This window comes from Pan paniscus, chromosome 14 (assembly GCF_029289425.2).
Source record: "Pan paniscus chromosome 14, NHGRI_mPanPan1-v2.0_pri, whole genome shotgun sequence".
Taxonomy (NCBI): domain Eukaryota; kingdom Metazoa; phylum Chordata; class Mammalia; order Primates; family Hominidae; genus Pan; species Pan paniscus.
In genome coordinates this window covers 28,900,626-28,922,955 of record NC_073263.2, presented here as the reverse complement: position 1 = coordinate 28,922,955, position 22,330 = coordinate 28,900,626, and the positions used below count along the sequence as shown (strand labels likewise).

Here is a 22,330-nt window from a genome sequence, read left to right as displayed (position 1 = left end):
AAACAAAACAAAACAAAACAAAAAAACACGGGTTGCAATCCTAGTCTCTGATAAAACAGACTTTAAACCAACAAAGATCAAAAAAGGCAAAGAAGGGCATTATATAATGGTAACAAGATCAATGCAAGAAGAAGATCTAACCATTCTAAATATATATGCTCCCAATACAGGAGCACTCAGCTTCATAAAATAAGTTCTTAGAGACCTACAAAAAGACATAGACTCCCACACAATAATAGTGGGAGACTTTGACACCCCACTGTCAATATTAGACAGATCAATGAGACAGAAAATTAACACGGATATTCAGGACTTGAACTTAGCTCTGGACCAAACGGACCTAATAGTCATCTACAGAACTCTCCACCCCAAATCAACAGAATATACATTCTTCTCAGCACCGCATCACACTTATTCTATAATTGACCACATAATTGGAAGTAAAAGACTCCTCAGAAAATGCAAAAGAATGTAAATCCTAACAAACAGTCTCTCAGACCACAGTGCAATCAAATTAGAACTCAGGATTATGAAACTCACTCAAGGCCGGTTGCGGTGGCTCAAGCCTGTAATCCCAGCACTTTGGGAGGCTGAGGCATGCGGATCACCTGAGGTAGGGTGTTAGAGACCAGCCTGACCAACATGGAGAAACCCCATCTCTACTAAAAATACAAAACTAACTGGGCATGGTGGTGCATGCCTATAATCCCCACTACTTGGGAGGCTGAGGCAGGAGAATCACTTGAACCCAGGAAGTGGAGGTTACAGTGAGCTGAGATCATGCCATTGCAATCCCGCCTGGGCAACAACAGCGACACTGTATCTCAAAAAAAAGAAAGAAAAGAAACTCACTCAAAACTGCACAACTACAGAAAAACTGAACAACCTGCTCCTGAATGACTACTGGGTAAGGAATGAAATTAAGGTAAAAATAAATAAGTTCTTTGAAACCAATGAGAACAAAGACACAACGTACCAGAATCTCTGGGACACAGCTAAAGCAGCGTTTAGAGCGAAATTTATAGCACTAAATGCCCACAGGAGAAAGCGGGAAAGATCTAAAATCGACACTGTAACATCACAATTAAAAGAACTAGAGAAGGCCGGGCGCGGTGGCTCACACCTGTAATCCCAGCACTTTGGGAGGCTGAGACGGACAGATCATGAGGTCAGGAGATCGAGACCATCCTGGCTAACACAGTGAAACCCCGTCTCTACTAAAAATACAAAAAAATTAGCCAGGCGTAGTGGCGGGCACCTGTAGTCCCAGCTACTCGAGAGGCTGAGGCAGGAGAATGGCATGAACCCAGGAGGCGGAGCTTGCAGTGAGCCGAGATCGCACCACTGCACTCCAGCCTGGGCGACTGAGCGAGACTCTGTCTCCGAAAAAAAAAAAAAAAAAAAAAGAATTAGAGAAGCAAGAGCAAACAAATTCAAAAGCTAGCAGAAGACAAGAAATAACTAAGATCAGAGCAGAACTGAAGGAGACAGAGATACGAAAAACCCTTCAAAAAAAATCAATGAATCCAGGAGCTTGTTTTTTGAAAAGATTAACAAATTAGATAGACCACTAGCCAGACTAACAAAGAAGAAAAGAAAGAAGAATCAAATAGACGCAATAAAAAATGATAAAGGGGATATCACCACTGATCCCACAGAAATACAAACTACCATCCGAGAATACTATAAACACCTCTACTCAAATAAACTTGAAAATCTAGAAGAAATGGATAAATTCCTGGGCACATACACCCTCCCAATACTAAACCAGGAAGAAGTAGAATCCCTGAATAGACCAATAACAAGTTCTGAAATTGAGGCAGTAATTAATAGCCTATCAACAAAAAAAGGCCCAGGACCGGATGGATTCATAGCCGAACTCTACCTGAGGTACAAAGAGGAGCTGGTACCATTCCTTCTGAAACTATTCCAAACAACAGAAAAAGAAGGACTCCTCTCTAACTCATTTTATGAGGCCAGCGTCATCCTGATACCAAAACCTGGCAGAGACACAACAACAAAAAAAGAAAATTTCAGGCCAATATCCCTGATGAACATTAACGAGAAAATCCTCAATAAAATACTGGCAAACTGAACCCTGCAGAACATCAAAAAGCTTATCCACCATGATCAACTTGGCTTTATCCCTAGGATGCAAGGCTGGTTCAACATATGCAAATCAATAAACCTAATCCATCACATAAACAGAACCAATGACAAAAACCACATGATTGTCTCAATAAATGCAGAAAAGACCTTTGATAAAATTCAACAGTGCTTCATGCTAAAAACTCTCAATAAACTAGGTATTTATGGAACATATCTCAAAATACTATGAGCTATTTATGATAAACCCACAACCAATACCACACTGAATGGGCAAAAGCTGGAAGCATTCCCTTTGAAAACCGGCACAAGACAAGGATCCCCTCTCTCACCACTCCTATTCAACATAGTATTGGAAGGTTACTGTAGCCTTGTAATATACTTTCAAGTCAGGTAGCATGATGTCTCCAGTTTTGTTCTTTTTGCTTAGGATTGTCTTGGCTATATGGCTCTTTTTCGGTTCCATATGAAATTTGGAAGTATTGCTCTAGCCAGGGCAATCAGGCAAGAGAAACAAATAAAGGATATTCGAACAGGAAGAGAGGGAGTCAAACTGTCTCTGCAGATTACATGATTATATATTTAGAAAACCCCATCGTCTCAGCTCCAAATATCCTTAAGCTGATAAGCAACTTCACCAAAGTCTCAGGATACACAATCAATGTGCAAAAATCACAAGATTCCTATACACCAATACTAGACAGAGAGCCAAATCATGAGTGAACTCCCATTCACAATTGCTCAAAGAGAAAAAAGTACCTAGGAAGACAACTTACAAGGGATGTGAAGGACCTCTTTAAGGAGAACTACAAACCACTGCTCAATGAAATAAGAGAGGACACAAACAAATGGAAAAACATTCCATGCTCATGGACAGAAAGAATCAGTATCGTGAAAATCGCCATACTGCCCAAAGTAATTCATAGATTCAATGCTATCCCCATCAAGCTACCATTGACTTTATTCACATAATTAGAAAAAAACTACTTTAAATTTCATATGGAACCAAAAAAGAGTCTGCATTGCCAAGATTATCCTAATCAAAAAGAACAAAGCTGGAGGCATCACGCTACCTGACTTCAAACAATACTATAACGCTACAGTAACCAAAACAGCATGGTATTGGTACCAAAACAGATATATAGACCAATGGAACAGAATAAAGGCCCCAGAAATAATGCCACACATCTACAACCATCTGATCTTTGACAACCCTGACAAAAACAAGCAATGGGGAAAGGATTCCCTATTTAATAAATGGTGTTGGGAAAACTGGCTCGCCATATGCAGAAAACTGAAACTGGACCCCTTCCTTACATCTTACAAAAATATTAACTCAAGATGGATTAAAGACTTAAACATAAGACCTAAACCCATAAAAACCCTAAAAGAAAACCCAGGCAATACTATTCAGGACCTAGACACAGGCAAACTTCACGACTAAAACACCAAAAGCTGTGGCAACAAAAGCCAAAATCGACAAATGGGGTCTAAATAAACTAAAGAGCTTCTGCACAGCAGAAGAAACTAGCATCAGAGTGTACAGGCAACCAACAGAATGGGAGAAAATTTTTGCAATCTATCCATCTCACAAAAGGCTAATATCAAGAATCTCCAATGAACTTAAACAAATTTAAAAGTAAAAAGCAAACAACCCCATCAAAAAGTGGGCAAAGGAAATCAACAGACACTTCTCAAAAGAAGACATTTATGTGGCCAACAAACACATGAAAAAAAAGCTGGTCATTAGCGAAATGCAAATCAAAATCACAATGAGATACCATCTCACACCAGTTAGAATGGCGATCATTAAAAAGTCAGAAAACAACAGATGCTGGAGAGGATGTGGAGAAATAGGAATGCTTTTACACTGTTGGTGGGAGTGTAAATTAGTTCAACCATTGTGGAAGACAGTGTGGTGATTCCTCAAGGATCTAGAACCAGAAATACCATTTGACCCAACAATTCCATTACTGGATATATACCCAAAGAATTATCAATCATTCTATTATAAAGACACATGCAGCTAGGCGCAGTGGCTCACACCTGTAATCCCAGCACTGTGGGAGGCTGAGATGGGTGGATCACCTGAGGTCAGGAGTTTGAGATCAGCCTGGCCAACATGGTGAAACCCCATCTCTACTAAAAATAAAAAAATTATCCAGGTGTGGTGGCACACACCTGTAGTCCCAGCTACTCAGGAGGCTGAGGCAGGAGAATTGCTTGAACCCAGGAGGCACAGGTTGCAGTGAGCCAAGATCACACCACTGCACTCCAGCCTGGCAACAGAGTGAGACTTCATCTCAAAAAAAAAAAAAAGACACATGCACATGTATGTTTATTGCAGCACTATTCACAATAGCAAAGACTTGGAATCAACCCAAATACCCATCAGTGATAGACTGGATAAAGAAAATGTGAGACATATACACCATGTAATACTATGCAGCCATAAAAAAGGATGAGTTCATGTCCTTTGCAGGGCCATGGATGGAGCTGGAAACCATCATTCTCAGCACACTTACACAGGAACAGAAACCCAGATACCACATGTTCTCACTCATAAGTGGGAGCTGAATAACAAGAACACATGGACACAGGGAGCACAGGGAGGGGAACATCACAAGCCCAGGCGTGTCGGGGGTGGGGGGCTAGGGGAGGGATAGCATTAGGAGAAATACCTAATGCAGGTAATGGGTTCATGGGTGCAGCAAACCACCATGGCACGTGTACACCTATGTAACAAACCTGCACGTCCTCTACATGTATCCCAGAACTTAAAGTATAATTTTAAAAAAGGTTATATTAAAATATTATAATAGAAATCTGTAATTATCTACCACTTACAAATATAATGAGCTGCATGCAACATAAAATAATAGTTTTTAAATGTGAGGACTAATGACCTTCTTTTTCTTTTGCCCAAATTCCTATCTAAGGGCCTGGGGGAGTCACACCCTACAAACCATAAAATCTCATCAGACAGGTTTTATGAACCCTATATAATGTAGCTTGCTTTCCAACCTGACTCTGGTACACAGCATAACATGACAGATAGCAGATGCTGAAAGAAGTAAAAAAGATTTTATCCTACAGTATATTTCTTTAACATGTTTTGAAACGGCTGCCACAGGATCATCAGACTAAAATGACCCTGCAAAGCTGTCTTTTGTGGGAATAATTTGCATCAGATTAATGTTCCATTAATGTAGTCAGACCTCTCCCTTTCTAGGCTTTCTCAGATCTGGAGAGATTAACTGAGAGCCTGAGAGCTTTGAAATCTGCAAAGAGACATTTTCCATCTATTCTCTCTGAGGGCTGCCACATATGAGGCTTCATTTACATACTAAGAACCTTGGTCTCCACAACCCCCTTAGCTTAACTCAAACATTCCTTTCTACTGATTTCAAGTTTTAGACATTAGCTTAACTATCCCAACCAACTGTCAACTAAAGAATCCCTAAAACCCACCTATGATCTCCCCAGCCCTCTGCTTTGAGCGGTCTGGCCTTTTTAAGGCCAAACCAATGTATGCCTTCCTCATATTGATTTATGATTTTCCTGCAATTCATGTCTCCCTGAAATGTATAAAATCAAGCTGTAATCTGGCTGCTTCAGGCACACTTTATCAGGACTTCTTGAGATTGTGTGGCCTGGGCCATGGTCACTCATACTGACTCAAAATGTACCTCTTTAAACATATTTTGGCAGAATTTGGATTTTTCTATTATCAAATATATTTTTATATATGGAAAATGAATACTATTTTTGTAAATTAATAAAATTTATAGTAATTTATAACATAAGAATTATATCCAGAATATAAAACTCTCAAAATTCAATAAGAAAACCCAATTTAAAAAATGGAAAAATATTTGGATAGATATTTTATCAAAGAACATATACAGCTGTCAAACACATAGAAAGATAGTCAACATTATAACATCATCAGTTATTAGCAAAAGGCAAATTAAAACCACAATGAGGTATCATGACACACCTATTAGAATGTCTATAAAAAAAGACTGATTATATCAAGGGTTGGCAAGAATGTGGAGAAACTGGAACTGTCATATACAACTGTTGAAAATGTAAAATGGTACAACCACTTTGGAAAACAGTTTGGCATTTTTAAGAAGTTAAACATGTAGCTACCATATGACCCAGCCATTTCATTCTTAGATATTTACCCAAGAGAAATGGAAGCAGATGTTCATACCAAGATTTGTACAAATCTTGTACATTTGTACAAAGATTTGGCTTTACTTAGGATAGCCAAATTCTGGGGGGAAAGCCCCAATTTCCATCAACAAGTAAATAGTGATATCTATATAATAGAATTCTACGCACCAGTAAAATGGAATTGGTTATTACCAGATGGATGAATCTAAATTATGTTGAAAGAAGCCAGTAAAACTAGCATACATATTAAATGATTCCATTTATATAAAATTTTAGAAAATACAAACTAATCTCTAGTGACAGAACAGATCAGTGGTTGTCTGGGGTTTGGGGTGGGGGTGTAGAATGGTAGGCAGGTGGTATGACAAAGGGGTCCCAGGAAACTTTGAAGGTTGGTGGACATGTGTGTTATCTTGCATGGGATGATGGTTTCACAGCTGCGTACACATGGCAAAACTTACCAAGTTCTATACTTTAAGCATAGGGTAGTTTAGTATTTGTTCATTATTCCACAATAGATATGTTTTACAACTATAATGCCACAAACTTTCTTCAGTTTAGTTTTTTGGTATAAATATTAATTTTCCATCCTTTTACTTATACATTTTTAATATTTTTATATTTTAGGAGTACACTTTGGAAACAATCTAAAGCTAGATTTTACAGCATAAAAATGCACTTGAAACATACCTTTGGACTGTTTAATAAGTGAACACAGTCTAGTTATTTATTTTTTAAATTTTTATTTTATTTTATTTTATTTTTTGAGAAGGAATCTCAGTCTGTTGCCGAGGCTGGAGTGTAGTGGTGTGACCTTGGCTCACTGCAACCTCTGCCTCCCAGGTTCAAATGATACTCCTGCCTCAGCTTCCCAAGTAGCTGGGACTACAGGCACGCACCACCACACCTGGCTAATTTTTGTATTTTTAGTAGAGACAGGGTTTCACCATGTTGGTCAGGCTGGTGTCGAACTCCTGACCTCAGGTAATCCACCCGCCTCAGCCTCCCAAAGTGCTGGGATTATAGGCACGAGCCACCACGCCTGGCTCTGGTAATCTAAATCTTTGAGTTAGTTTAGAGAGTATAGTTCATGTAAGTCATTATGACATATTTGAGTTCATTTCTAATATCTTATTGTATTCTTTCAATTTCTCCCATCTCCCTCCTGGCCTTCCTTCTTTCCTTCTTTTTCCTTCCTTTATATTGATTGAATTTTTTTAACCCCTCATTCCAATATTTTCCCATCTAGGGTTCAGAACAATATATATGTATTTTATTGGTCATCTTAGAAATTTTAACAGATATTTTAACATGGTTAAGTCTAAAATTACATATTATTTTTACTTTTTCTCTAGAATATAAGGACCTTATTTATGGTGGCTTGTTTCCTTGTGTGTGTGATTTCACATCTTAGTCGACTAAGTAGCCATAAGCACTACAGCATTTTAAATTGGATCTTCAGAGCACTGCAGCCTTTTAAATTGGATTTTCAGAGCACAGTGGCAGCACAGACTCCAGCTCTTAAACTGCAGTGGGGCTGGCTTGTGGTCAAAGGTTCCTGGGGGAGGGCTTGCTCCCCATCCTCGGCTTCCCTCAGAGCTGGAGCTGCAATCAGTCAGTCTCTCGCAGGGTGAGTTTTCTTTTCCTTCCTTGTGCATCTGGCCAAGGTGTTACCCTTTAGAAATTCCAGATTTATGCAGGGTCCTCAGATCTCTCACCCAATTACCAGGCTTTGTCTCCTGTCCTTCACATTTATGGCTTTGACCTATTTTCCATAAATTTTAAATTAATCAGCAATTTTAATAAGTTCTCTATTCTCCATGCTGTTGGGTTAACAGTGTAGCAACTAACAATGTAAGTCCGGGACACAGATTGCTTAGGTTAAAACCAAGGCTCTACTACTTATTACCTGTGACTTTGGGCAAATTAATGAAATGTCTGTGCCTCACTTTCCTCACATGTAAAGAGAGGGGCAATAATACAACCTGTCTCACAGAGTTTTTGTGGACATTAAATCAATTAAGATATTGAAAGAGCACAGGGCAGTACCTGGCATGCAGTTAGAGCTCAAATATTAGCTGCTATTATGGCCACCATTTTTGGGCTTAAAGACAATCTTTTGAAGTTGTGTTACATACTGTTCTACAATGGCATGAATGTCCTACAACAGGATTTCTTCTTCTTCTTCTTCTTCTTCCTTCTTCTTTTCTTCTCCTTCCTCCCTCCTCCCTCTTCGTCCTCCTCCTCCTCCTCCCTCTTCCTCTTCTTTTTTTTTGTTTTTTTTTTTTTTTTTTTTTTGAGATGAAGTCTCACTCTGTCACCCAGGCTGGAGTGTAGTGGCGTGATCTCGGCTCACTGCAACCCCCATCTCTCGAGTTCAAGTGATTCTCCTGCCTCAGCCTCCCAAGTAGCTGGGACTACACGCGAAAGCCACCATACCCAGCTATTTTTTATATTTTTAGTAGACACAGGGTTTCGCTATATTGGCTAGGCTGGTCTGGAACTCCTGACCTCAAGTGATCCACCTGCCTTGGCCTCCCAAAGTGCTGGGATTACAGGCATGAGCCACCACACCTGGCCAGGAATATTCATAATAAGCAATTTTTGACTTTCAAGCAACCTTATGTAGTTTATTCATATCTGAATGCAAATAAATGGTTTCCTTGCTGACAGACTAACAAATCATTTGATATCCATTATCTCTGTTCTTCTTCCTTTTAGACAATATTATTTCTTAAGGTTAGATCTTTAAAGTGTTTTCAATTGTAAATTATTTCTACTTGCTATTGGAATAGCAGATAACCCTACACAGAGAAGATTCTCCCACTGAAACATAGCATAACATCTTGTTTTTTAAGATTAAATGATGTGAACAGCTGGTTCATTTCATCTAGAGTCAGAAAACATCAGCATATGTATGTCAAGCTCTGGAACAATTAAGTAAATCACATGGGTTGGCATTGCTCCATTAACGACATCTGAATAAGATAAATTCCAACTTCAAGTCATCCCCCCAAGTAACACATCATATTTCTTACATACCTGGTGAATGAAGCTTGGTGGTTGAAGCTGCTACTCTCTTAGGAGATGAAACAGCAGGTTTATTCGTATCTTGATCTTTCTGAGCATCTTTCTTTGTTCCTGTGTATAGTTGGAAAAGAGAAATAGGTAGAAAGTAAGCTACTTAAAACTGAAATGGCACCATAAGTTGTGGAAAGGGTGGCTTCAAGAAAGTCAAACATATCAACAAAAGAAATATTTGGGTGATTTGTTGCTATGGTCACCACCCCCTGTGCTTGATGAATGACACACTTCTTTATAGGAAAGGGAATTTAGTTTTGAGTGGTCAGGGGAGAAGTAAGGACACTGCTGTCTCTGATTTGATGAAAAACGCCCCCTTCTCTGAAGGTCACTGCCACCCCAATAACCCTGACCAAACTATCTGGGAATTAAAATTTTACGTCCTCAGCCACCAATTTAGTCTGCCTGCCTCTCTCTGCCGAAACAAATTTTCAGAAGACAGGGAAGGACGCTGTAGCTGCGCATAGCTGCTAATGACTTCGGCATCACCCGGAGCCAAGCCACGGGGGACATGGTCCAACTCTAATTAATTTCCATGCAGCGGGTCCACAGAGGTGACCTAGAGAGCCTTTCAGCTCTCTTGGCTGCAGCTAAGCCTTCGTGGAACTTGCTGCCAGAGCTGGTCCAGCAAAAGCATGTGGACGCTCCTCATATTGTGTCCAGCAATACCCAGGGCACAGTGCAGCTTCTCCTTTGTGTGCCGGGCACAGTGCTCACCTTCACATCACGTTTGTCAGAATGTCAAACAGCAGTGGATGGGAGATTAGCGAAATCACACAGACCTAGATTAACCCAAACCTGCCTTGGCTTCAGCACACTGTTAGGTCATTTCAAAAACAAAGCTTGCTGTTGTTCCTTCGATGCAGACCATGAATGTCACCCCCATGCTCACCCCCAAACTCTGAGACCTCACTCTTCTTTCCAGAGGTAACTGCTACTAGCAATTTTGTGTTTATTCTCCCAGATTTTTTCCTAGGTATTTATAAATATACACACATATACAAATACAGCTATTAGATAAATATATGAAATAAACATTGCAATTTCTTTTTACCTACCCACATTTTTGGAGATCTTTTTCTTATCAGTGTATTTACATATTTTTTTAAAAAGAGCCATATCAGGCCGGGCGTGGTGGCTCACGCCTGTCATCCCAGCACTTTGGGAGGCCGAGGCGGGTGGATCACGAGGTCAGGAGATCGAGACAATCCTGGCTAACACGGTGAAACCCCGTCTTTACTAAAAGTTACAAAAAATTAGCCAGGAATGGTGGTGGGCACCTGTAGTCCCAGCTACACGGGAGGCTGAGGCAGGAGAATGGCGTGAACCCAGGAGGTGGCGCTTGCAGTGAGCCGAGATCACGCCACTGCACTCCAGCCTGGGCGACAGAGTGATACTCTGTCTCAAAAAAAAAAAAAAAAAAAAAAGCCACATCATACAAATGGACAAAGACATACTGTAATTCAGTTCACCATCGTCTTATGGATGAGCATTTAGATTGTTACAAGTTTAGCCACTGAAATAGCTTCTACTTGTTTCTTTGTACACACAGACCAGGATCTTCAGAGGACAAATGCACAGAATTGCTTTTGCTGGATTCAGTCTTCTCTTTTGCAGTATTGCTATGCACAGTCCAATTGTCAACAAAAGGATCCACTAATTCATATTCCCAACAAACAGTGTCTGAGAACAGCTCTTCCAACATGCCCCATGCCCTACTGACAGTGCAGTCTCAATCATTTAATCGATTCATTTAGTTAAGCAATCATTTAATTGATATGTGCCACCATATCAGATAGTGTAGCCCTAGATGACCTCACAGACATACTGCTGTCACTGTCCCTGCCCACATCTGCCAGCCACAATGTCAGCCTTGTTGGTCCCCAAACATGCCATGCTTCCTCCTGTGGCTTGAGTTCCTCTGCACAGAATATTCTTCCTCTAGCCCTTAAGCATGGCTCATCCATCCATTCAGGAGGTCTCAGCACAGCAAGGTCTCCTCACCATGCCTGGTGCTCCAGCTACTGTGGCCCTCTCATCACCTGCCAGTTTCCTCTTCACCCGCTTCATTCTTCCTCACAGCATTTGTCACTGCCCAACAATCTATTCTATCCTCACCTGTTTGCTTAGTGTCTGCCGTCCCCACTAGAACACAAACTTTGACCCAGATAGGGTCTAAGGGTGTACCCCTCCAACCCCTGCTCTCCTCTGGGCTTCTTTCCAGGAGGTCTGCCCAGGCATTTCAGGGCTCACAGAAGGCTGGACCTTCCAGGTATGGAAAGCCCAGCCACTGCATTCTGCTGAAGTCACGGGTACCCCTCAGGGTACCCACTATATGGCTAAGCTCCCCATTCTTTTCCTTCACTTGGCTTTGATTTTAGGTATCAACAAATATGGAAAGACACTAAGACTCCTGAAAGCTGAGAAGGGAAATGTTAAAGTCCCCAAATCTGCACTAAACCTAATGTTTTGTGCTTAAAGGAAAACAAAATACAATTATTTATTTAGCCTTTCAGTGTTTTCCATTCAGCTTTCATGGAGCACAATTTGAATTTTATAAAAAATGCAAATATTGATAGTTTTCACCCTGCAATTCCACTTCTATAAATCTCTCTTGGAAACACTTCTACAAGTATGCAAAAACATAAATTATAACATATATAACATAAGTTATATGAACTGTGGCATATTCAAACCAGGGAGTACCATGCAGCCATTAAAAAGGATGTCATAGCTCTATATTGTACTGGCATGGAAAGCTGCCCATGATAAATTAAAAAGCTAGTTGAACAGCATGCATGGAATTACCCCATTTTCATAACACAAAATGTCATATGTATTATGCTTAGAAATAAGTAAAAATATCTGAAAGATAAGGTACCAAACTTTTAATAATGGTTACTTCTAATCAGTAGGATTTAGGAGCTTTTACTTTTTATTTTAATATGCTTCTGCATTAGTTCCATATTTTGTAATCATCACACATTACTTGTATAATAACTAATAAGCAAAAAGAAAAGGAGAGAAACCAAACCACTAATGAAAATAATTTGTCTGATCCATAAAAGGATGAGGACAGATAAGTCTAGTCCAAGCAATCCTATAGGAATAACTCAAATCGAAAGTTTTACCCTCCCTTTGCTGGCAAAACTTACCATAGGAACACAAGGCTACCTGGAGAACTCTTGTATGGTCTGGGAATTCTTGATAGCACAGATAATTACAGAGATGAATCAAGACCTTCTGTTCTTCTTGCCATTTTTTTTACAATCTAGACTCAGCCTAAATGTCTTCTAAATACACGGTAAGCTTTCGTTTCACTCAATGAGATCCCTGAGTGTCTAGAAATGCTAGTGTGGTCTTTGGTCTCATGTTTTCCTACTGCCCCCCGGCTGTTGTCTCAGCCTTCTTGGCTACTCTGTCTTCTTTCCTGATACCTGGACCAAGGTATCCCCAGTGCAGCCTCAGCCTTCTCCTGTCCAGTCTTCTGAGTGAGCTTATCCGTTCAACAGGCTCACATCACCGACTTATGTACACTGATGACCACATCTGTGATTTCCAATCCAGGTAGGCCCAGATACCTCTCCCGGGATCCAGACCTGTTTTCAGCTGCCAAATAGACATTACTGCTTATCTGTTTGATGACAAAAAACACTGTTCCCCAAATGGAGCTGGTTAGCTTCTTCTCAAACCTATTCTCTGTCCTGTATTTTCTCTCCTGGTCAATTGTCCTCCCAGTCACTGAAACCAGAAACCAGTCAGTCTTCTTCCTCATCCTACCATATCTAGCAGTGACGAGGTCTTTCTGACCTTCAATAGCTCCTAAGTCTGGCCCCTGATTCATTCTCACTTTGTACCTCAGCTCAGTCCTCATTTCTTGTTGGGACAACTACAAAATTCTCTTCAGTAATTTCTGTCTTGTGCCTTAACCTCTGCATCTTTACCTAACTCACCCTCCTTAGCACTGCCAGAAAGACCTTAAGCCTTTAACAAGATCCCATGATTTTACTGTTAAAACCTTTCCAAAGCTTACCCTGGGCTTCAGTAGGAAGTCCCAACTCCATGGTGTGGGGTAAGCATCCTCCAGGATCTCCTGTCCTCTGCCAGGTGCCCCTGCTGTTTCCATGTGACCCTGGGTGTCTCAGCCTGTGCTGTTCACGGAGGCTGAGTGCTCAGCCTCTCCCTTGTCTGCCTGGCCTACTCCAGGTCATCTTCAATTTCAGCTCATTCTGTTTTAGTTTTCCCATTACCACTGTAACAAATTATCACTTAGCCGTTTCAGACAACACAAGTTTATTCTCTTCTAGTTCTGGAGGTCAGAAGTCTGAAATCAGGCTCACTGGGCTGAAGCCAAGGTGTCGGCCAGGCTGGTGCCTTCTAGACTCTCCAGGGGAGAGTCCGTTTCCTTGCCTTGTTCGCCTCTCGTGGCTTCCTTCATTCCTTGGCTGGTGGCCCCTTCTCCCATCTTGAAAGCAATCACTCCGATCCCTGCTTCCTGCATCATGTCTTTCTAATTCCTCCTGCCTCTCTCTTACAAGGATGCTTATGATGACACTGTCTCTATCTGGGTAATCCAGGATAATCTCCCCATCTCAACATCCTGAACTTCATGCAAAGTCCCTTTTGCCCTATAAGGTAACATTGACAGGTTCTGGTGATTCATACATGGACATATTCAGGGGCCAGTATTCAGCGTACTGCAGCTTCCCTGTCTAACTGAATGGATCAATGACGAAACTCTTTTTACTCACCAAAAACTCACTAACTGCTTGGTCTCTATTAGTCCCTGGAGTCCCTGACACTTATTTATGAAGTTTTTCCTTATTTTTTTTTACCTTTCTTGAATAGCAGTATTTCCTTAGACCCTATTCAGCTTTCCCTGATCTCTTTCCCCCAGTGCAGACTCTGTGCTGCTAAGGCTAGCGGGCATCTCGTACTAGGCCTGACAGCTCCTTTGAACAGCACCCCTGCTGACCTTTGGGGAATCAACCCTTCCCTCCTCTTGTTTCATGTGGTCAGAGTAGGGGCCTGATGCACCAGGGCCTGAAGGGGGGGTACAACACAGGCTTGCTGGATCAGAGCTCTGCACCGCTCTGGTGTTACACAGTATCCTGGCTTGAGAATGAAACAAGACGTGAGTTGGGACGATGACAGCCCTACCTTGGGAATTTTGCTGGATTTACTAGACAAAAATTCTCTACTCGATAGATGCCCAAGCTGGCAGGATATGGGCCTGGAGCAGCTGCTGATCATCTTTGTTCCCATGTGGGGAGAGCCTTTCTGAGGATGAGCCAAGAGAGGGGAACAAGGGGCCAGGAGATGAAAATGTATTCCTGCCGCTGCGGTTGAAGTCCCCCCTGGGGGACAGTCATGCCTCACGTCACCATGACCTCCGGAACCTCTCAGTTCTGTGAGCCCAAAATCCCTCTGCCCTTTTGCTTTCTTGTTGCCTAAGGCAGTTTGAATTAGGTTTCTCTAATATGAAACCAAAAAAGAGCTGAATAATACAATGCCGGCCAGAGAAAATAGCTCCTTAATCAATAAATGCACAGGCTTTTCTCTCATGGGGCCGTATGTTGGTCAAGAAGGCTCCTCGTGTGCCTTATCTATACGGAGATTCAGAGCTACATGAAAGAATGTTTGTACACAAACCCCAGAGCACTGGGGCTTTTGCTGGGAAGGAAGAAGGCAGCAGGAGGGAAAGAAATGCCAGCCTCAGTCTGGTCTCAGAAGAGAAGCCCTTAAGTTTAATTTGAAATACTGGCACTGATTATATTCACCCAATGCCAATCACTACAAACCCAGATGGTCCTAGACTGTTTCGCCATAGTGTAGCAAGAAGCATCTCAAAAGCCTACAGGGGTGGGTGCTGCCTAGCAATCCATAGAGAGTGTCTCAGAAAAGAGAAGAAGAGTGTAAAAGCTCAGTTTCTCTCGTGGACAAGGGCCTTCCACAATGGTATCAGTGGCTTTGACAACAGCTGGCAGAAGCACCATTGTGTATTTTATTCCTGAACCGGACATCATAAAAGTGACTTACAACTTGTTTATTACAAATGCTTAAAACAAAGACCAATTGCAAAGGAGCCATGAAAACATGACTTGCAGGCCCTAAAGCTGCCCAATCAAGAGTGATGGCTCAATGTGTCAATTATAGATTTTAAAAAATGAAGAAACTCTTTTTACTCACCAGAAAGTCACTAACTGCTTGGTCTCCATTAGTCCCCTGAGTCCCTGAACATAAACAAGAATAACGGCTCACTCTGAGGACGAGGCTGTCATCTCAAAAAAAAAAAAAAAAAAAAGGAAAAGAAATAACAAATGATAATAGCTAATTCAGGATCCTCACTGAGCACATCTAAATGGGAAAACAAGATTTAAGAGAATGCTATATACTTTTTTTAATAAAAAGAAATCAGCACATCAAAAAAAAAACCTAAAACATTTTTATAGGCTCTTAATCTCACATACAATAGGCTGCAAATTCCTGCAAGTAAATCTCAATATAAGTAAGAAAAGATAAGAAACAGAAAGGATAAAGAAATATATACAGCAACGGACTTTATCCCCTAAGTATCTGAAGTTTTCCCTCCACTTGCCTGTGAAAGCACATGCCACGGGGCTGACCCTGCCCTGGCCCCACAGATCAGCGCCCACACAGGGAACATGAGGATTGCAGACGCAGATGGAGCAAAGCAAGAAGAGGGAAAAGCAAAGGTGGCCACAATGCAAGTGATGATAATCACTCCAGTGTAACTGGAAGGAGGTGAATAGAAAACATGAATGATGTAATCAGAAAATACAGATTCTGATGCCATTTGTAAGACGAATTGAATGGGAACATTTCAAGGTAGGATTTATAGGGATTGGATAGAATGAAGAAAGGAAACATTATCTCGATAAGAATATATCAAATAAAAGAAACCTGGGTGAGTTATAAACTAAAGAGAGAGAGAGAGCGCACGCACAAGCGAACTCAGGAGAGTTAGATGCAAGGACTAGAGGAAAGGAAATCAGTTTTCAGCTGCCAATAGTAATTTTTTAAATATTAAGAGGAATATCTGATATTGAGGCACTAAAGTTAATAGGAGAAACAATCTGAATATTGGGAAGGTGGATTTTAACCTATTTAAGGTTTGTTCCATTTCAACACACACATGTACTGCATGCATGAAGGTAGAAATTGTAGCTAGGAATTTAAGGGAGAATAGGGAGGTTTCTGTATTCTAATAGAGGCCTAGAAAAATTAGGCCTCCATTAGAAGCCTAATTATTACCTGGATAAGACTAAGGGATAATAAATTCTGAAGATTATTATGAAAAGGTAAGGACAGAAGAGTGAACAAGTGGTTTTTGAAATATGTGTATGTGTAAAAGCTTTGTAAAGTCCCCCCCAAGCCCAATAAATTCACTGATCGATTCATTATTAAGCACAAATAACCTGTGAGGCACTGTCCTAGTGAAAGACACAGGTATGAGCTGTAACGGAAGTTACACTTTTGGGGGAGATATTTATCATAAGCATTTATAAACATCAGATGCCAGGTTGCAGTTGCTTCTGTGTATGTTACCTCACCCGACACCTGTCCAAACTCTGTGGGTATTATTGGTATTATTGGTTTGCAAATGAAGGAACTGAAGGTATGGAGTTTGTAACATATCTGCATTTACCAGTACGTGGCTGAACCTGCAACTTCTGGCCCTACTTAGCCTGCATTTCACTACACTGCAGTGGCCTCAGTGAGTCCTGAGAAGTAACGAGTTCTACTGCCTGCCTGCTCACCTGCCCATACAAGCACAATGGATCCAAGTAGAGTCTGATTCCATTTGAAGGAAAGAAGCAAGGGGCAGGGGTGAGAAAGCTTAGAAGAGAGTCGGGGTGTTGGGGAGAGGGCAGGAAGGCGGTGACTAAGAGACCAGGAAATGGCTTAAGCCATTTGTTTTCAAATGCTGGGGGCCAGCAAATCCCAACATTCTTTCTATCCCTGGCCCCAACCTTTCTGCCTCTGATGCTTCCTCCATACTATGTAGAACTCCTTCTTCCTTTGGTAAAAAACCTCCATCCCCTACCTTTGTCCTCAATCTCTCTCAGAGCAGTTTTCTCAAATGGTTGCCACTGGTGTTTTTCCTCCACATCCAACTATGTCCTGGTCAGGAGGTCTCCTTCAAACTCCCAAATACCCCACTAGAACATGAGGCCCCACACGTGTGTAAAGTACCTTTCCTTTGAGGTTCCAAGGTTCTTGCTGGCTAATTGAACACTATTCTTACAGCATGGTTACTGCCCCTCACACCCCCCAGGTGCAGTCTTCCCCTTTACCCTCAGGTCCTGACACTGGCAATCCCCAATGCATGACTCATCCAGCATCCCAGCTTTCAGTTCTTTGACACCTGCAACCCAAGAGGCACCCTGAATCAAGACCCTGGGCATCACCATGGACCTTGTCATCACCTTAAACTTCGCCTCTGAAATTCACATATCCTTCTTTCTGGTTACAACCTTCTATCCCCTTGCCATCTCACTATGCTGTTGCCTCTCTATCAATTCATATGCCTTCCTCTTTCTTGGTCTGCTTCCTTACTTTGGTAGAGCACATTTTTTTTTAAGTTTCTGGAGAAAGGTATACATGAGGTAAATTACCTGACAGCTTCCAAAGCTGAAGATTTCTTCATCCAATTGGTTGCTTGGCTGAGTGTGGAATTTTAACGTGGCACATGGCAGTCATTTCCCCCAGAAATGCTAAGGCATTTCTCTTTTAGCTTCCAGGGTTGCTACTGATAAGCCTACTGATGCTATTCTAAATCTCAGCCTTTTGTGTGTGATCTGTGTGCTCTCTTGGGAAGTTCTTGGTGCCTTCTCCTTTTCCCCAGCGTTGTAAAATTTCATGCTGATGGATCTTTTTGTATCCATTATGCTGGACACTTAGTGGGCCCTTTTAATCTGTAAACTCTCATTCTGCAGTTCTGGGAAATTTTCTTGATATGTTGCTTCATAATTACCTCTCCTCTGATTTCTCTGTTGTTTTTATGGAACTCCTAATATTTGTGTTCCATATATGTGTATACACATATACATGTAGACATATATCTTATTATACATCTTATCTCTCTATATAATCTCCAACCTATAGATGAATGTTTCTCTTCGGATATCTCCCATGCACATCACACTCCATATGTCCAAAATTGAACTCACTGTCACCTAACAAAACCTCTTTTCATTTTTAGCTTCCCTAACTTGGTAAATGTGCTTTTTTGCCCAAGCCATAAATAATGATCTTGCCTTCATCTCCTCCCTCTCTCACTTCTTTATGCTCAATAAAATGCCAAATCTTTTGAAATATACATCTTGTTGTCTGTCTTAAATCTAGTCCACTTTTTTTTTTCACAGTCACTGCAACTTCGTAATTCACACCAGTGCCATGCCTCCTATAGGGAGAGCTCTGCAGCAGCCTCCTACCTCTTCAACACTCCCATTAGCTCTCCTCCCTCTACTCCAACACATCCTTCACACCTCAGCCTGCTGTTCTAATGCTCTGGGGCCACAGCTTTACTACACTATGGGTTGAATGCCTTCTCACCTGTCCATATTCCCCATTAGACAATACACTTCACAAGCATTGCCCACTCAGTAAATATTTGTAAATAAATGAGTTGGTTATTATTACTAACTAATCACATTCTTCCCCCATGGAAAATAACATGAACCTTGAGATTAGGTGAATTCCTGACATTTTGAAATAGCTTTTTATCTTTCTTGTTTCTTCCTAGTACCTCTCTATCCCCACATAATAAACAGGCATGTTGTAAATGATTAATGAGAAATCCCTGTACATACTGCTTGAAACAAAATGAGTAAAGCTCTGAATATGATGGATTTGTAGGAAGAAAATAATCCAGTTCTCTTGGGGAATCAGGACTTTGCATGATCTATTAGATACTGAGAGCATGTGAATAAGTAACTAGTGGTAATAAATACTTTGCATTTTTAAAGCTACACAGGTAGATGTTTGAATTTTATTCACTGTGGCAGTTTTCATTAAGCCAAATAAAAGAAATGATCTGGATTATTTGTCTCTTTCTACCCAATAATTTATTTTCACTATTAATTCAAAAGCACAATAAAATTGTGCCCTTTTTAAAGCTAACATTCTCCCCATATAAATTTAAAAATCCCTAACGTGGTCTATTTAGTATTAAGTGTCCTCATGTTAGATCCTGTAGTTTTACTTGAAAGCCTGCCTCATCCTTTTAAAATTTTTCGGAGATATCATTTTCTTGAAAGAGCTCAAGCATTCCTTTATTCATTCATTTATCATATATTTATTGGTTGGCTACATTGTACTTGATATGGTATTAGCTGTTGGAGATTTCAAAGTGAAAAGACAGAATCCTCAGCTCTAGGAATTCACCAATTAGTGGGACATGTAAATAAGTAATGATAAGATATTGTAGCAAGCACCAGCCCAGAGGTTTGGGCAAAGATTTCTCTCTGGGAGCATGGAGGAGGAGCCAGGTAAGGCTTCACTGAAGAAGGTTATGTTTGAGCTGAGACATGAAGTATGCGAGACTTTGTCAAGAGGGCAAGGGCGCTGCAGAGCAGTGGGGTTGAAGGGATGTGGGGGCAGTGATCATGTGCAAAGGTACCGGAGTGAAGGGACAGCAGGTCAGGGAGAGCAGGGTGGGGAATGAGGCTGGAGGTTTGTTTTTGAGCCCAGCCTACATTGTCTCTAGCCCTCTATGATGTCCCACTTCACTAGACCAAGGCAAATATTCTTACTAAGTTTCCCTCCAGTGAGTCTGAACTCCCTTGAAACTCCAATTGGAGGCTAAATAAGACTACCTTTGATTAGATAGTAATTGAACAATTTTTTGCCTTCTTTTTTATAAATGGGAAACTTTGTGATTGAAGTTGCCACTGAATGGAAACAATGACTAATAAACAAATAGAAAGTAAAGAATAAGTTAAACTGTCTTTGGCTTCTATTGCTTATGGTTTAAACTAAGTTATCTGGCTAGGATGTCAGATTGAGACTCAGCCATCCAAGGTACAGAAGTATTAAAATAAGTTATTTCCTTTCTTATGAAAGGACACGTATTCATTAGAGAGAAGTACAAAAAATACACTTTTTCTTCATTTGCATCATATTCTCAACCAGCCATAACCATTTAAATGCATTATTTCAAACCAAATTATACATATTCATTCACATATTTTTCTTAATCAACTACTATAATACAGTTTTAAACATATCTATTATAAAATACAATACTTAACACTTATCTGTGCAGTTTAACACATAATTATAAAACAAACATCCATGCAATTGTTACCCAGGTGAGGAGTGGGAATAGAAGATCACTGGCAGCCAGAGGGATGTCAGGTCTCAACCCCGCCTTTCCATTCGAGGAAACAACTGTCAAGATGTCTGTAGTGATCATGTCTTGCTTTTCCTCATAGTTTTACCACTTCATCTGTGGCGGTAACAATATCCTGAAGTCTGTTTACAAACTTGACGTGGATGAAACCACACTGTCTGGATTCTGTGGTCTTGCAATTTCTACTACACATTGTACTTGTAATTTTCATCCACATGTAGCCCCAGTTCATCAGTTGCATTGACAAATAATGACCCATTGTGTGCATACATCACAATAGATTCATTTATTTAACATCAATGAAAGTTTGAGTTGCTCCCACTTCTAGTTTTTGGCCATTATGAACAATGCTGCTTTGAACAGGCTTGTCCATGTCTCTAGATACACGTGTATGAATTTCTCCTATATCTATGAGCAGAAACCCTCAATTATGGCACACATGGAAGTTTACTAGATAACACGAAATTATTTCCCAAAGTGGCTGTGTCGATTTCTCCTTTCCCACCAGCCCTGTATGAGAGTTCCCCATGTACATCTTCACTAATATTTAAAAGGTCAGATTTTTAAAATGTCACCATTCTAATGGATATACACCTCGCTGTGATTTGAATTGCATTCTTCTGATTACTGATGATGTTCAGCACTATTTAAATATGCTTATTGGCTATTTGATTTTTTTACTTTTGTGGAGTGTTGACCAAATCTTTTTGTTCCTTTTTTGTCTGCCTTTTTGTGCACTCACCTGTAAGGGTTGCAATATGTAACCTTTTTAAAGCTTTATCATCTTTCATAATATTCATCTACACTATTTTTTCCAAGTGTAAACTAAATACTAACTTAGTTGTTTAAATCATAATTCACAGTTGAGACAGTAGCCACTAAAAAGTAGAAGTGGTAATTACAAATATCAATTATTTTCAAGTTGGAGGTGGAATTAGGTAAAAGACACAATGAAGAGGTTGTTCAGCATATGATTAAGGGCCCAGACATTCAGCTTTACTGTGTCCTTAGCTGTGTGACCTGAGGCAGGTTACTTGAACTCTCTGAGCATTTGTTTCCTCCTGTGTAAAATAGGTGACAACAGTAGCTACTCCACAAGGTTATTGTGAGAATAAAATGGGACTGTGGATTAAGAGCGCTTAGCATAAAATTAACACAACTGAACTCATGGAGATAGAGAACAGAATGAAGGTTACCAGAGGCTGGGAAGGGTAGTGGGGTTGCAGGGAATTGGGGATGATTAATGGATACAAAAATATAGTTAGATAGAATAAATAGGATCTAGTATTTGATAGGACAACAGGGTGACTACTGTCAACAATAATTTTTTGTATATTTAAAAATAATGAAAAGAGGATAACTGAATTGTTTGTAACATAAAGAAAGGATAAATGCTTGAGGTGATGGAGACCTCATTTACCCTGATGTGACCATTGCACATTGTATGCCTGTATCAAAACATGGCATGTACCCCATAAATATATACACCTACTACGTACACACAAAAATTAAAAATAAGTGCTTAGCATGATGCTGGGCCCTTATTAAGCATGCAAAATGGTATTTCTTAGCAATATTATTATA

At 40.5% G+C, this 22,330-nt stretch overlaps 1 protein-coding gene across 3 annotated transcripts in view; it reads right to left on the bottom strand.

Moving 5' to 3' along the window:
* Window positions 1–22,330, bottom strand: part of MTUS2 (microtubule associated scaffold protein 2) — a 680,252-nt gene that overhangs the window by 171,718 nt on the left and 486,204 nt on the right. For all 3 annotated transcript variants that reach the window (XM_063595693.1, XM_034936505.3, XM_034936506.3), the window contains one exon: window positions 9,331–9,429. In XM_063595693.1, the coding sequence (XP_063451763.1) occupies window positions 9,331–9,429 (99 nt within the window). The remainder of the gene's footprint in view (window positions 1–9,330; window positions 9,430–22,330) is intronic.